A 13,725-nucleotide genomic window follows, 5' to 3' on the forward strand; every position below is an offset into this window, starting at 1 on the left:
TTTGAGTTTTTTTAAAAAAACTATGCTCTTACCAGCTAACATGTGAAAAGCAATTTTAAGTTTTCTATTTTCTGAAAGTAAGATAAAACTGCACCTACTTTACATAAGAACCTGGACATGCAGAATTTGCCATGTGGGAGCAGAGCAACTTGATGAGCTCAGGTACCAGAACACAGGAGCACTGTGTTCATCACACAGGGTGATGATGCACATCTGAATGTAAGGCTTACAGACCACAGGCTGGTGACATTATGATCATGCTGTCACTTTAAGGATGAGACACTGTCAGTCTGCAACAGATTATTATACCAACTGCTGCTGGAACATCTGCATTAGCTCAGTTCATGTGCAGGATGTTCCTGTGCCACTGACCACTACAAACTCACAGGTGGGTTAAAATCTCACATTGTGCTTGCCCCATGGAACATCACTGTCCCTACAAAGTGCCACCACACTCAAAGAAAAAAAAGCTGCTGCTGCATCTCAGAGTCAGAAGAGTCTCAGTGCCTTAGTCTGGCTGTACTTTTCTCCTTTACAACATTCAGATGTCAGCCTGACCCGTCACAAAGGTTCTCAGCTGGTCTTTAGGTTACTGGCAACAGGATAATACAGACCAGCTGAGTTAGTTTGGCCCAAGTTCATCACCACCAGAACTGCTGGACAAAAAAAATCCACAGAAGAAACAATAAGGCCTTGCACTAACAAAGTTAAGGTCACCTGGCCAGTATTAGGACAGTGAAAACATCTGCATTTAATGATCAAAGAGCTATACTGCACTAATATGTTGTATACAAGTCTGTACAAAACAGCCTCCAACAAAATACAAACAAATCACCATCATGTTCCTGACTCCAAACAGCTCTAACTAATGTGATCTATATTGTGACTTGGAAACTGTGTTAGTTCCTTAAAAATGGCACAACATGGACTGCTGAAAGGAAAAACAGAAAGCAAAGTCCTGATATCATCTTAAGGAAAAGGCAGGGGAGCACAGAACTAGCAGATAACATCAGTAATAACCATCCACTGCAGCAGTGGTTTGGTTTTGGTTTTAAGAATAATGACTGCAAAGAAATAAAGAGCATAATTGTATATATGAAAAACTGGACTGTAAAAATTGAGAGAGACATTATGTGACTTTGTTCATAGTGCCTGTTGTCATCACATTTCAGATAAAATGCAAATCCTTCTGTACCCAGGACGCTCTTCAAGTGCTTTGCAAATATTGATTAACCAAGTCTTGGCATCCATCTCATACAATATGCAACATCATGTCCGCCCAACTATTCTGAGCCCTACTTAATAATTAAAACTTTATCAATTATTGCTTATATGTACTAAAACTCCTATCTTCTTTTTTTAAATCTGTGTCCCTGAACCAAATAGCATATTTAACATGATATAAAACACGTTCTCATCTGCTTTAAAATATTTAGACTAGTAACATTTTACCTGGGTTTTTTGTTTGCTTTTTTCTTGTCATGCAGGAGAATTACCCCATTCAATACAAATAAACCTTTTCAAAATATTCCTTTGAAACAGGAGGATGACAAAGAAACAAATCACTGTTGAAGCTCAAAGCACAAATAAGATATTCATTACTTGGCATCTTTTCTGGAATAAGAATTAACAACACAGTGCCACCCACAGCAGCAGCAAAAACACAAGCTGCACGTTTCCCTCATGCTCCAAGGAAACCTGCCATCGGCTGTAGCTCCCAAGTCAAGGGCTTTAGACCTGAACACAATACACACCTTACTTAAATGCTACAAAAACCGTCATCTGTCGCTGTTAGCAACAGGGAAGAAACACTTTAAACTCGAGAGTGCTCAGCATTTTAGCAAACTGATTAGTCATGCTTCGGTGGGCTGCAGATTCTCTCCTGCTTCCAACAGCAGGATCAGAACTGCCTCTAAGCCAAATGGAAAATGCTGTGTGCTGCTCCTTACCTTTCTGCTGAGTCTCTTGTGTTTTCTGACATAGTCATTGCAAGCCCACTCAGCGTTCAGGCACGAACATCCAGCAGCACCCGGTGCCACTGAGCCAGCTGTGAGTGGCAGTCCCACTGCGAGCACAGGGCAGCGCCTGCTGCGGCACCGCACTCCCGATTGGACACTACGGGTGATACCACGGGAGCTGGGAGCATCACCAGCTCACCGGCAGCATCCTACAAACGAGCAGTCTGGATGCCAGCCCGTGACGCGTGAAGTTCATCTATCGCTGGATCCCACTAATGGAGGAGGTGCTGGCAGCTGCCAGCGTATCTCTGATCTACAGACCTGTCTGCAGTGAGCAGCAGCATCACCACCTTTCATTCAGCACAAACCAGGCAGAAGCCAAATATCCCTGTAATTACAGAGCTGAGACAACAAGAATTACTGCATGTGGCAGTAATTGGAGCACATCAGAATCCTGCAAACCAGAACGAAAGTCAAACGAGACCAGCTGACAGGCAGGGGAACTGAGGCAATAACTGCTGCAAATGTGAGAAGCACACAGGCAGGAGAGACGAGCAAGTAATTCTTCCCAGCAAGGATTCTCTGCAAAACAGGCTTCAACCCATGAGCCAAACTACTGCTTTTTGTTAGTTCCTATGCCTTTGGGAGGAACTGACACTCTACACGCTCTTTGTAAAAATCTCTCTTTATTGCCATGGAAAACGAGGAGAGTTGGTATTAACAATTTAATCCGTGGAGTGAGCTCATCTGGCTGATTTTGCCCAAAATAAAACAGTGTATGCTCCCAAACTGCTTTGCTGGCACATCAGCAGTACTGGCCCCGTCCATAACTACAAGTAGCAGAAGCTGCTCATAGTCCTCTCAGTATGACAGCTGGACTGTAAAAGTTGATCAGCTGCGATCTACACAGATAAATTAATCTCTCCAAGAGCATCTAATGTAAAAAATTATCCACCTGCTAGATTACACAAAGCAGTGCCAATAATGAAGACATACACTGCTGAAGGAAGACCCAAAAATGATAAACCAGCAAAGGATAATTCCAGGAAGATACTCTGAATCCATTAACATTGCTGATTAAATCTCTTGCTGATTTTATGGCATCCTCTACAGGAAAAGCCTGTGCTGCATTTGGTATAAAAATTATTGTAACAGACCCACAGGCTGCCCCATTAATGACTCTATTACATGTTCCTAACAACACTATGTACCTGGGCCACAGCAGGAGATAAAAGACATTTACCAGGGTTTATTTCCCCCCAGTTGAGAATAACTACTGGTTACAACTTAAAATTAGCTAGGTGCTTCCATGGCAGGATCATGAGCTACTCTGAAAAGATTATTCATCATTCTCACTAGCTTATTGTACAATTTCTAATTAATATTGTATTCCCCAAATAGACCTTAAAGCCCTGTATGGTGAAGGCTCTGGCTGTTTCTGCCAAGTTCTTCCAGACTTGAGTTGGCAGGTTTTTATTTAATACCACTTCTCTAGAAACAATTATACGCTCAGACAGCCTTCAGCATGAAACTTCTCCTTCCCCACACATAGCTCTGTCTTCTTTTGACTAAAGAAAACAAATCTAAAAAACTAAGATCTGAAATGTTTCCAAATTTAGGCCATTTTCCCCTTGGGTTTACAAGGTTCTTTCCTTTTTTCGCTTGTTGGCAGCAGGTTTTCCAAGGATAGTCATATGGTTCTCCTTGTGGTTTTATTTATGAAATCTTCATTCCCTGCCCCTCCTTTTCAAAATAAAAGAATTATGTTTTCCGTGGTCAAAAGGAAGGGGATGGAAGACTTTTTGAGCGTGGCAGTTACTTTATTGATGCATAATTTTACTTCACTGTGTGCACGATGTTGACTGTTTTCTTACTGTAAGTTTGCAGTGCCTAAGCTTTATGAATTGTCATTGGGTTTTACAAACTTCTTCAATAAAAAAAATCACCTTGAACCTTGCACTGTGCAAAATGCTTAACTCCTCAGTCAACCTATGTGATTATCAGAACTTTACAAAAAAGGTAAGTCTGAAGTTTGTGCCTTTATAGTAATGCTTTTATTAGTAATTCAAAAGCTCCTTCAGTACTGTGAAACACTGAAAGCAAGTTAAATCAGTCATATCCTAAAAGATTAATGCATTTCTCTGCCAAATCTACCTTATCTGCATAAGTCAGCTGAGGTAGTGTGCATGGGTAACTTCAGGTGGAGGAAGGGAATAAAATACAAAGAGTCAAGCAGCGCTGAGCTAAACCAGAACTTGATGAGAAACCAGCACATGGCAGCCCACGTGCTGGGGACTCTGTTCCCTCCATTATCAGGAGACTCTTGGAGTGGAGAGCAGTGGACACACACCCTGTTTCCCCAAAGACAGGTTAGTCCCAAACACGTCCAGCAAGTGAGGTGCAAGATCAGAGAAAAGCATCTGATGAAATTATTATATTCCTATCCCAAAGAAACTTCAAAGGAAAATCTCTGTGATCACACCACAGATCTATCCCAAGGCCCTGAGCAGCACAATCTGGCTCAGTAATAACTGACACTGCTTTCACCTTATTCAGAAACAGTAACAAAGCTACTCTAGTGAATGCAGGGTTCATGGATGCAACACCTCTGCCACACTGTTGCCTTCTGCTCCTGCTGTCCCACTGAAACGCTTTTTTTTATTACTGTAATTTCAGCTCAAAAGTTTCCTGATAAGTAGTTTTGAGGTATTTGCTCTTTATTCTATTTTATATTCAACAGTTTGGACAATATGGTGTTTTGGCCTCCTTCACTCCCTTGGTATCAAGGGTTCTCTGTGTAATATACAGTTTCAATTTTTGCATGATAATGTTAATCTTATGTTATTAAAAGGAAGCACAAACACCCACAGTGGTGATAGAAACATTTCTGCATCTCTTTTAAGCCACCTGGCAGCATAACTTACAACTATGATGGTGGAGACCTAAGTATGTACAAAGAAACAACAATTAGCATTAGATTATCTCTATCATAGAATCATTAAGGTTGGAAAGGACCTCAGAGATCGAGTCCAACCCTTGACCAAAAACCACCATGTCAACTAAACCGTAGCTCTAAGTGCCATGTCCAATTTATCTGTACAAAGAGATTTAGAGGGCTGCTTTTTGCCATGTGGTCAGAAAAAGAAAGCAATAAATTCTTAAACAACCTCTTTACAGAATATTAAATGGAACTGAAAAGAGATTAGTCTCACATGCCCAAAGCAGCTTCATTTTATCCAAAGAGAAAGGAGGAGTACAACCATATTAAACCATAAAACCATATTGCTCCCTACCAACACTGGGCTACCAAAACTTCACCCATTCGCACACGTGAGGAGCCTCCCAGAGCACATTTCAAGGTCTGCATTTCAGTACTGAGGAATCTTCCCTGTCAGCCATGCAGCAGCCACTCTGGCGGTCACACTCCCACACCTGAGCTGGGACCGAAGCCCCTCGGCAGCTGCATCCCCACACTCACGGTCAGACCAGGTTTCCTTACCGGCTCGACTCCTGGTTTCCCATAGCAGTCTCAGATGTGCCAATGCTTAAAATAACTTAATCTTGGTGCTATAGATAAATAACAAGATAACAGCTCGAGCTGGTGCCTCTGAGGACCGACCTGAACAAAGGAACTCCTGGGCTTTTATACCCTCGCAGCCTAAGGGCGGGGAAAGGCTGAGGGTCGTTATCTCCTCCTGTATCTCTGAGCATGCGGTTCCCTGGACGGGCCACCGGTCCCCGGGCCCTTTGTTGTGCAAAGGGTGGGCAGTTCACGGCCTCTTGGCCGGGGCTGAGGGCTCCTGCCCCCCAGAGCTCAACCTGCAGCTGCGCCCAGAGCTGCTGGCACCGCATGGATGCTCAACAGACCCGTCCAACACAGGGACACAACCTGGCTGGCTCATCCGTGGGCCACCACGTGTGTGGGAAGCACCACCATCGCTGACACCAGGATGTCCTTCCCACCGCTTGTTTTCAGAAAGATCACCACTGAATATAGAAACATGACGCCATTTTCTGTTCTCCTAATGCTGGATAATCAGAGACATTAGGAGATACCAGGGTTATCTCCTTTAGCCTTTTCAAGTTTGCCAGGTCATTCCTAAATCAACTACTACTTTTCTAAATAGATGACTGCTTTGAGCAATGTGCTGTAAATGCTATGAGGCTGAAAAAAATGCCTACATTCAAAGAAAACAAAAAGCACATCGCTTGGGAAGAATTCTTTTCCTCTTCTGCAAACATTTCCAAACCCACATGAGATCAGAAATAATCTTGGATGAAAAGAACAAGTAAGCAGTTCTCACAATAATTTGTTACTATTCAGTTTTCAGACAATACAGAAATTTCTTCCTAATTCAAAAGCAAATAAGTTAATGCAAGAAAACTAATTCTACCGTATCCCTTCCTGTCCTATGTGCCAAGCTGGTAATACCTCAGCATTTATCTTTCTGTGTTCTTGAACAGTTTTCTGGCCCACGACTAAGACTCCTCGGCGCTGCAGAAATGCCATTACTTCAACAACAAAGCAACTGGAAAGGTTTCAATATTCATGTTCTTCAAATATTCTGCATAGAGACACAACAGTGATGCAATTCTGGAATTCAGGATCTCTCAGTCGGTATTTCAAGTTGTACATGGAGTATGACACCATTTATTTTTGAGGTTAACTCAGCCCTCAGACCACTGAGTTATTGATGCCTCAGCAATGTCAAAGGTCTTTTGCTAAGAAGATACTCAAGCTTTTGGCCCTTCTGTTCCAGCAAAGGCTCACAAAGCAAAGGGATGTGGCAAAGCAGACAAGCGAGCAGCAAAGAGACAAGGGAATTGGCAGACTTGTTCTGCCCTTGGTCCCACCATGATTAACTTGGACCAAGCAGGATCTAGGTTGCAATACATTCACAATTCCCATCCTGTATTTGAACAGGCAAACAATGCAATAAATTCATTAAGATGGGTTTGTTCAGACAAATAAAAAGTATTGGTGTAATTTCTGCAGTTCCCTTTCCGTGTTGTACTAGCAGGACTGCTCACAGAGGGCTCAATGCACCACTGTGGGTGATTACTTCCAGTTAGTAGAGCTGCCTGTATCATATAGAATGAAAAAGACACACAGTATACTCTGGAAAATTACAAATTATCAACCCAAGCATCCTGCAAACTGCACTAACCTAATTGGAACGTACAAATTAAAAATTACCTCACACAGGGTCAACACTGAAATAAAACAAATATACTCTGCATTTACAGGATAGCTGCAATTAAGAGTAAATTTTAATCAGAAATCAGACCACATTAATACTTAGCAAGCTTTAATAGCTCTTCTTTTTCAACTCAAATGCTCTATAACCTTTGTCACTTTGAAGGTCACAGGATTCATAACATGTTTTTTTTAAAGGTCTTTAGACAACCTTACACAATACCCACTTGCTCTTTTCTCCAAGTCCTCTAACTTCTCACCCTTTTATTGCCTCCAGTCAACCTACACTTCTGATATAGTTACCCTCCATTTTTAAAGGTCTAACTCTCATCTTATTAAAACTGATGAGAAATCCTTAAGAGTTGCACTGGAACCACCGTCATGCAATGGTATTGAGCACATTTAGGTACCCAGGGAACAAACAAAAAAGCATGAAGGAAAAGGGAAGTTCACCCTGCCACGTTCATGGTAAGAAGCCACAAAAAAAAAATCTCTGAGATTTGTTTTTCTAAAGACTGCAAGATCAGGGTAGAGATCTGTATTACTTCTGAAATAAGACTCAGGGAGAATTTAGGGAGGGATGTTATGTAATTTCCCCTTTTGGGTGAATTCTGCATTACCTAGCAATGATAAAGGCTGACTGGTAGGTAACAGGATAGTTACCTGTGCATCTTCAGCAATTTGTAAAGTCTGGTTTGTACTTGTTTACCCTGACTTAGATTTCACTTCTTTCCGACTTCAGTGTGGTGATGAACATGGAAAAGATGAAATACACATTTTGGCACAAAAGGTATTTTCCTGCAATACTGAAGCTGAGCTGAAATGTTTATTGGTTTGGTTTTTGGTTTTGTTTGGTTGGTTGGGGTTTTTTTGGTTGTTAAATCTGTGCAAAGCACAATTCCATTGCTGAACAGTACCTTAGACTCTCATAAAAATAATATATAGGAATGACACAAAATACTTGAACAAATAGGGGACTGTTGCTTTGACTTTAATCATTGCTTTACATGACATTTCAGATTATGTTTCCTTGAGAGCTTTCAACAACCTGACTTTATACTTCAGAAGTCATCTGCAAAGCATACTTCACAGTACCTTGACCAATAACAATGCCACTTTCTCTCCAATTAAATAAAAATTCAAGCACAGCACTTCAATGTACCTTTATAACTCTTGAACCTGCCTACTGAATCAATACTCAAGAACAGAATAAAAGTATTAGTAGCAAGTTGTCTTGGCACTATGCACTGCTAAAGCCATTTCTGAAGAGTTATTCTCTGGCACTATGGCTTCAAGAAGAAAATGGTTATTATTCTCTCCATTTCAGAGCACGGAAACAACTAAGCAAGCTACCTGAGGATAAAAAACCCAAGAAATAAAAAACAAAAGAAACAAGGCTGAATTTGAACTTAGAACCAAAACAGTCTGGGATTTTTCTGTATTTTTTCCCTTTCTGACAGGAAACATGGATTGGTCAAAATTAAAAACTTTGATGCAGATGCAGTGAGAAGATTTCATCAGCTCGGGATGGCAATTTATTAGTTAGAGAGAAAGGTAAAATGACATGTATGTTCACCACTGCATTCTGTTTCATTCACATTTGAGCTTCCAGCCATTAAGTCAAGAATATCTGAATGACCATCCTAACATTCAGACTGCCTGCTGACCATTGTTTTTTCAAAAAAGATGACTGAAAGTTTTATTATCAAATTGAAGACAAGAGCTGAAAATCTGCAAAATGGGAGGTCATTTTTTGTCACCCCTACTCCAAAAATCTGGTGTTTACTTCTCAGTTCCAACTAATCTTCTGGACCATTGTGTCCTCTAACTATGACCTAATAATCTCAATCCATTCTCAAAACATACCTGAAACCTAAGAAACCACAAGCCCTGAGAAAACATTGCCTAGGAGCTTAATGGGGGATTTTAAAGGAGTGTTTTAACTCAAATGTGAACTACAATGTGGAAATAGCATTATTTCCCCACAAATTAGCCAAAATCCGGATATATATGTTTTCAACACTTTGTAGTACAGTAAGTGAAACATCTGAATGTTAGATCCCGGTGCAGTGTCACCCTGGAATGGGAGAGCTGGTTCCAGTAGATGGAGCTCCAGAAAGGCAATGAGGACTCAAGTTCTCCAGCAGCTTCACTAACACAGACTTTCAGGACAACCTGCCCAATCTAGACAAAATTCACCAAACTCCTTCCTACTTCTCAATATTTTTGCAAACATTCTTCCCCACATTCAAAACCTCCAGAAGGACAACACAACCAAAACCTGTCAGCCTGCTGCCACTGTCAGCACAAACACAACACCTGGAGGTCATTTCATGAAGTAATTTAAAATCATTACTGCAAACACAGGGCCTACCTTTCCAGCCTGGAGTTAAAAAAAAAAAAAAAAAAAAAAATCAGTGGTCTAGTAAAGAATTATTAAGACAGAATATGGCAACAAAATTATATAAAGCTCCTAAAAAAAAAATCACAGAATCATAGAATGGCCTGGGTTGGAAGAGACCTTAAAGATCATCTTGTTCCAACACCCTGCCAAGGTTCCAACAACTTCCTCCAGACCAAGTTGCTCAGAGCCCCATCCAACCTGGCCTTGAACACTTAGAGGTATGGGGTTATATATACAAATACTAACAGACATGTCATTTTGGATCATTAGCAGGTCTAACAGTCTGGATTTTAAAATCTTATAGGATTTTGCTGCTTTAAATGCCACTAGACCACCTCCTTTGGTCTCTGTAATAACTCAAACATTAATATCAATGCCATCAAAAATGAGTATAATTGAGTAGCTTATACAATCTAAAGTTTCCCATCATGATTTCTGCAGATGAACTCAAGTCTCGGGTTCATGTTTGCTGTTTTCAACTTAAAGATAAAGGGAAAGCATTCAGGCAGAAACAGAGCACACCACCGCTCCCAACACTCCATGAAGAACCATGAACAGACCCATTACCACTCTTCTAGAAAGCAATTTGCTGACCTGTCCAGAACTTCACTCTTAAAAGCTTCTACTCCTACAGAGATTATAAAGCAGATTATCACAGAAGTCTGATGTCAAATGGAAAATCCACAAAGAGACCTTTAACGCAGCCACGTCTAAAATTTAACATGCCGTCATCACCAGGGAAGAATGTTATTTACAGACTGATTCAGCTTTAGAAGAAATGATTCTCTCACACGCACACAAGGGAAGTTTATGTATTTTAGGGGCAGTGGGAGTGCACACCTGGAATGGAGAAAGTTATCCACCTGCAGCTCGTTCATGAAGGCGAGCAAGAAGGTGTTGAGTTACAGAGTAATTAATGCCAGTGTTGTGCTGTCAAGGTGTGTTGCAAGCTGTTCAAACAGGAGCTCAAGGAAAAGGATCTGGTCTTCCACGCTCTTCCACAGACATGACACGCTCTTCAACACCACTTTGAAGCCCAAAGTTAATTTGCATATAACTACTGAAGGGCTCCTGCTCAGGAATGTAATTAGCTTAAGCTAATGCTTTTGTCTAAGGAGAAAGTAAAAGCCCTGAAAGTGCAAAAACCAGTTTGTGCCCCCGCAGTCGATGCGGTCGGGGCGGGTGGTGGTGTCAGCGAGCACACAGGTGGTCAGAGCCGGCTGCTGTGTCAGCCTGGTGGCCACAGCGGCCCGAGGGGTGGCCCGGTCCCCACCTGGGCAGCCTCAGGCCCGCGAGGATGAGACGAGGCGGCATCGACCGCCCGTCGGGAGCAGTTCAGCGGGGCCAAACTCAACTGAGCGCCCCAGACCCGGGGAACCCTCCGCCCTCGCCCCCTGCAGCACCCGGACCCTCCTTTCGGGGTGGGCTCATCCCACCGCTCATCCCGCCCGGCACGGAGCATCCCCAGAGCGCCGGGGGAGGCGGCGCTGCCCCCCGGGGACCCCCGGCCGGGCCCCCGCCCCGCCCCAGCCCCGTACCGGGCTCCGGCGCCGCCGGCCGGGCAGGAGTCCATGGAGGCGTCGCGACGGGCAGCGGGAAGGGCGGGCAGGGCTGGCGCTGGCGCTGCTGCTGCTGCTCCCGGCGGCCGCCGCAGCCGCCTCGCATGGTGTGGAGCGGCGGCAGCCGGGGCTCGGCGCATGTTCGGGCAGGGCCGGGCTGGGCCGAGGGGCCGCCCCCGCAGGTGAGCGGCTGCGGCAGCGCCCGCCCCCGCCGGGATGGGATGGGATGGGTTGGGATGGGATGCCCCGGGGTGACGGTACCAGCGCAGCGCTCGGGCGGGACCCGGGCGTGTCGCCCCGCACCGGTGCGAAGGGCTCCGGGAAGAGCTGAGGGGAGGGCTGTGTACTGGAATTGGAGTCGTTCATTCCCCTCTGAAGAAAGAGCAGGAGGAAAATCTCGTTCCTATTTAGCCAAAGTTTTAAGTTAGCCTGAGCTCTGTACCTGCTGCCACGGCGGGATGTGCCTGGGTGCACCCCCTGCCCCCAACAGAGGGGTCGGCGAGTTGTACCACAGGTGTAACACCCCACAGTGCTCACACCTCAGGTGGGTCAGGCTGTGAACAGATTATTTAACAATTTAATTTAAATTATTTAATTTGTTCATCAACATAAAATGAACAAGCAAATAAATATTTCATTTAAAAATGTAACTTACCTCTCTTGTTAATGAAAACTTATCCCACTGAAATTGCAAGTAGATACACAATACTGGAAAAACTGTTTTGCTTTGGCCATTACATATGTTATAATCGTATCAATCACACAACTTCGGGGTTACTGGGATAAGAGTTCAGAAAAGATTAACAAAAGAAAGGAGCCTGTGGAAGGAAATGAACAGGGGAGAGAAGGCAAAGGTATACACGGCCGAGGGAGTGGCAGGACAAACAGAAGGACTGGGTTGACATAGAGAAACAATGGGCACATTAATGGGAACAGTGGGTGTAGAAGGTTAAAAAAAGAAAGAATTTATTAGCTGCACACTGACAATGTGGCTCGTGATGTGAGGAACAAGAAGGAGGTGGCAGGCCTGCCCCACACTCCAGTGCTCGGGGAGCAGCTGCTCCCACAGAGGAGCCAAGATAAGTGACGGGAGCACATCCATCGACTGAGGAACGATTCCTTAGTCTGACAACAGGCAAGACGTCATGATTGTCTTAGCTAAATCAAACATTTTATCTCAGTGAGTGATGGTGTAAGGAGCGGTGACAAGCACCTCAACAGAGCTATTCTCATACACATACACAACCATGTTTCTCAACATAAACTACCTGTTTACATAAATTTAATTTTTTGAATTGTGAAGCTCGTACGTTCCAGCTCACAGCTTTCAAATGAAGCAAAACTTCCTGTGTAGTTCTGTGCTTCAGGCACAGACCATTTTCAATAGCCAGACATATTTAACCTCAAAAACATTTTTATTAGTAACCACCCCTGAATATACTCTAAATTGCTTTTTACAACTTTTAAGAATTCTATGTTGTAGTGACAAAGTTAAAAAAAGCTAAAACGGACAAATCTGCATCATTAGCTTAACTGCAGTTTGAATTAGTCATTCCCTGAGGCATATTATTGTATGTTTGAGAATAGCTGTGCTTTTATATCTGACAGTAAAATAAATATTTTAAGATAAATGGATAGCATATTATGCAAAATTAGAGACTTCAAATATATGAGTATAACATTCAACAACTACTTTATATGCAGTTTTCAGCATTCAGGATCACTGGTTTGAACCTCAACCGAGTTATTTATTCAGTAAAAGTTATTACTAGGCCCAAAATGAGATTCATACTCCAAACTCCTCAGAACTGTTTGGAACTCAAAGACCAATGCTCTATTACAGAAGAGCATTTAAAAAAAAAGGTATTAAATAGAATTTCAGATAAGTACAAAAAAATCTACAAGAAGGATTTTACCTAAAAATCCATTGAGTCTTTCAAAATTAGTTTTTTCTTTACAAGTGACTGCATCTGACTGTTCATGTAGCATCCCAGGAGAGACTGCATTCTATAGAAAACAATCCTAATGACCTTCTGGCTTTGAATACAAGAAGTTCAGTGCTACAGAGCAGAATAAATTATGAGTCTGGCCACACAGGAAAACCAGTCTGAGTGGATCAGGATGAGTCTGTCTGGTGCGAACCTGAGACAGCTGACAGTCTGCAGTGTTACAGGATCTCTTATTTGGGACAGACCCCTGAAGCCAAAGGTAAGAATTTCTCCTTGTATTATCAGCAAACTAAATCCTCAAGCAAATACCTCGTTCAAAGCAGCGCTTCTGTTAAATTCTTGATCTATTTCCAGTAATTTGTATAGTCCTGGAGTGCAACTGGCTGCTTATACCAGCAAAGAAAACACCTTATAACATCTCTCCTACCTACAGGATACCCACAAGTAAAATGGGATAAAATTCCTTTTACTCTGCACAGGATTGTCTTCCAGATTACTGCAGTTGCACAATACACTATCAGACCCATTATCACTTAGAAAACAGGAAATGGGTTAGCATTAAGTGGTTTGGCCAAACTCATTTACTAAATCAGCAAGATAACTAGAAACAACATCCTGACCTCAAACAATGCAGTATTTTTCCCTCTATCAGCTACCT

At 42.7% G+C, this 13,725-nt stretch overlaps 1 protein-coding gene across 3 annotated transcripts in view; it reads right to left on the reverse strand.

Moving 5' to 3' along the window:
• TTC39A (tetratricopeptide repeat domain 39A) overlaps positions 1-11,261 on the reverse strand; it is a 45,191-nt gene extending 33,930 nt beyond the window's left edge. Inside the window, exon 1 of one of the 3 annotated variants that reach the window (XM_027739428.2) lies at positions 11,098-11,261. In XM_027739428.2, coding sequence (XP_027595229.2) covers positions 11,098-11,258 — 161 coding nt within the window. In that variant the 5' untranslated portion in view covers positions 11,259-11,261. Of the gene's footprint in view, positions 1-1,452; positions 1,514-1,949; positions 2,134-11,097 lie in introns of those variants that run through there. The other 2 variants (XM_027739427.2, XM_039380614.1) reach the window with 2 other exon arrangements.
• Positions 11,262-13,725: the final 2,464 nt, after the last annotated feature.

This window comes from Pipra filicauda, unplaced genomic scaffold (genome assembly GCF_003945595.2).
Source record: "Pipra filicauda isolate LSUMZ 115617 unplaced genomic scaffold, ASM394559v2 scaffold19_size4547281_pilon, whole genome shotgun sequence".
NCBI classification, from domain to species: Eukaryota; Metazoa; Chordata; class Aves; order Passeriformes; family Pipridae; genus Pipra; species Pipra filicauda.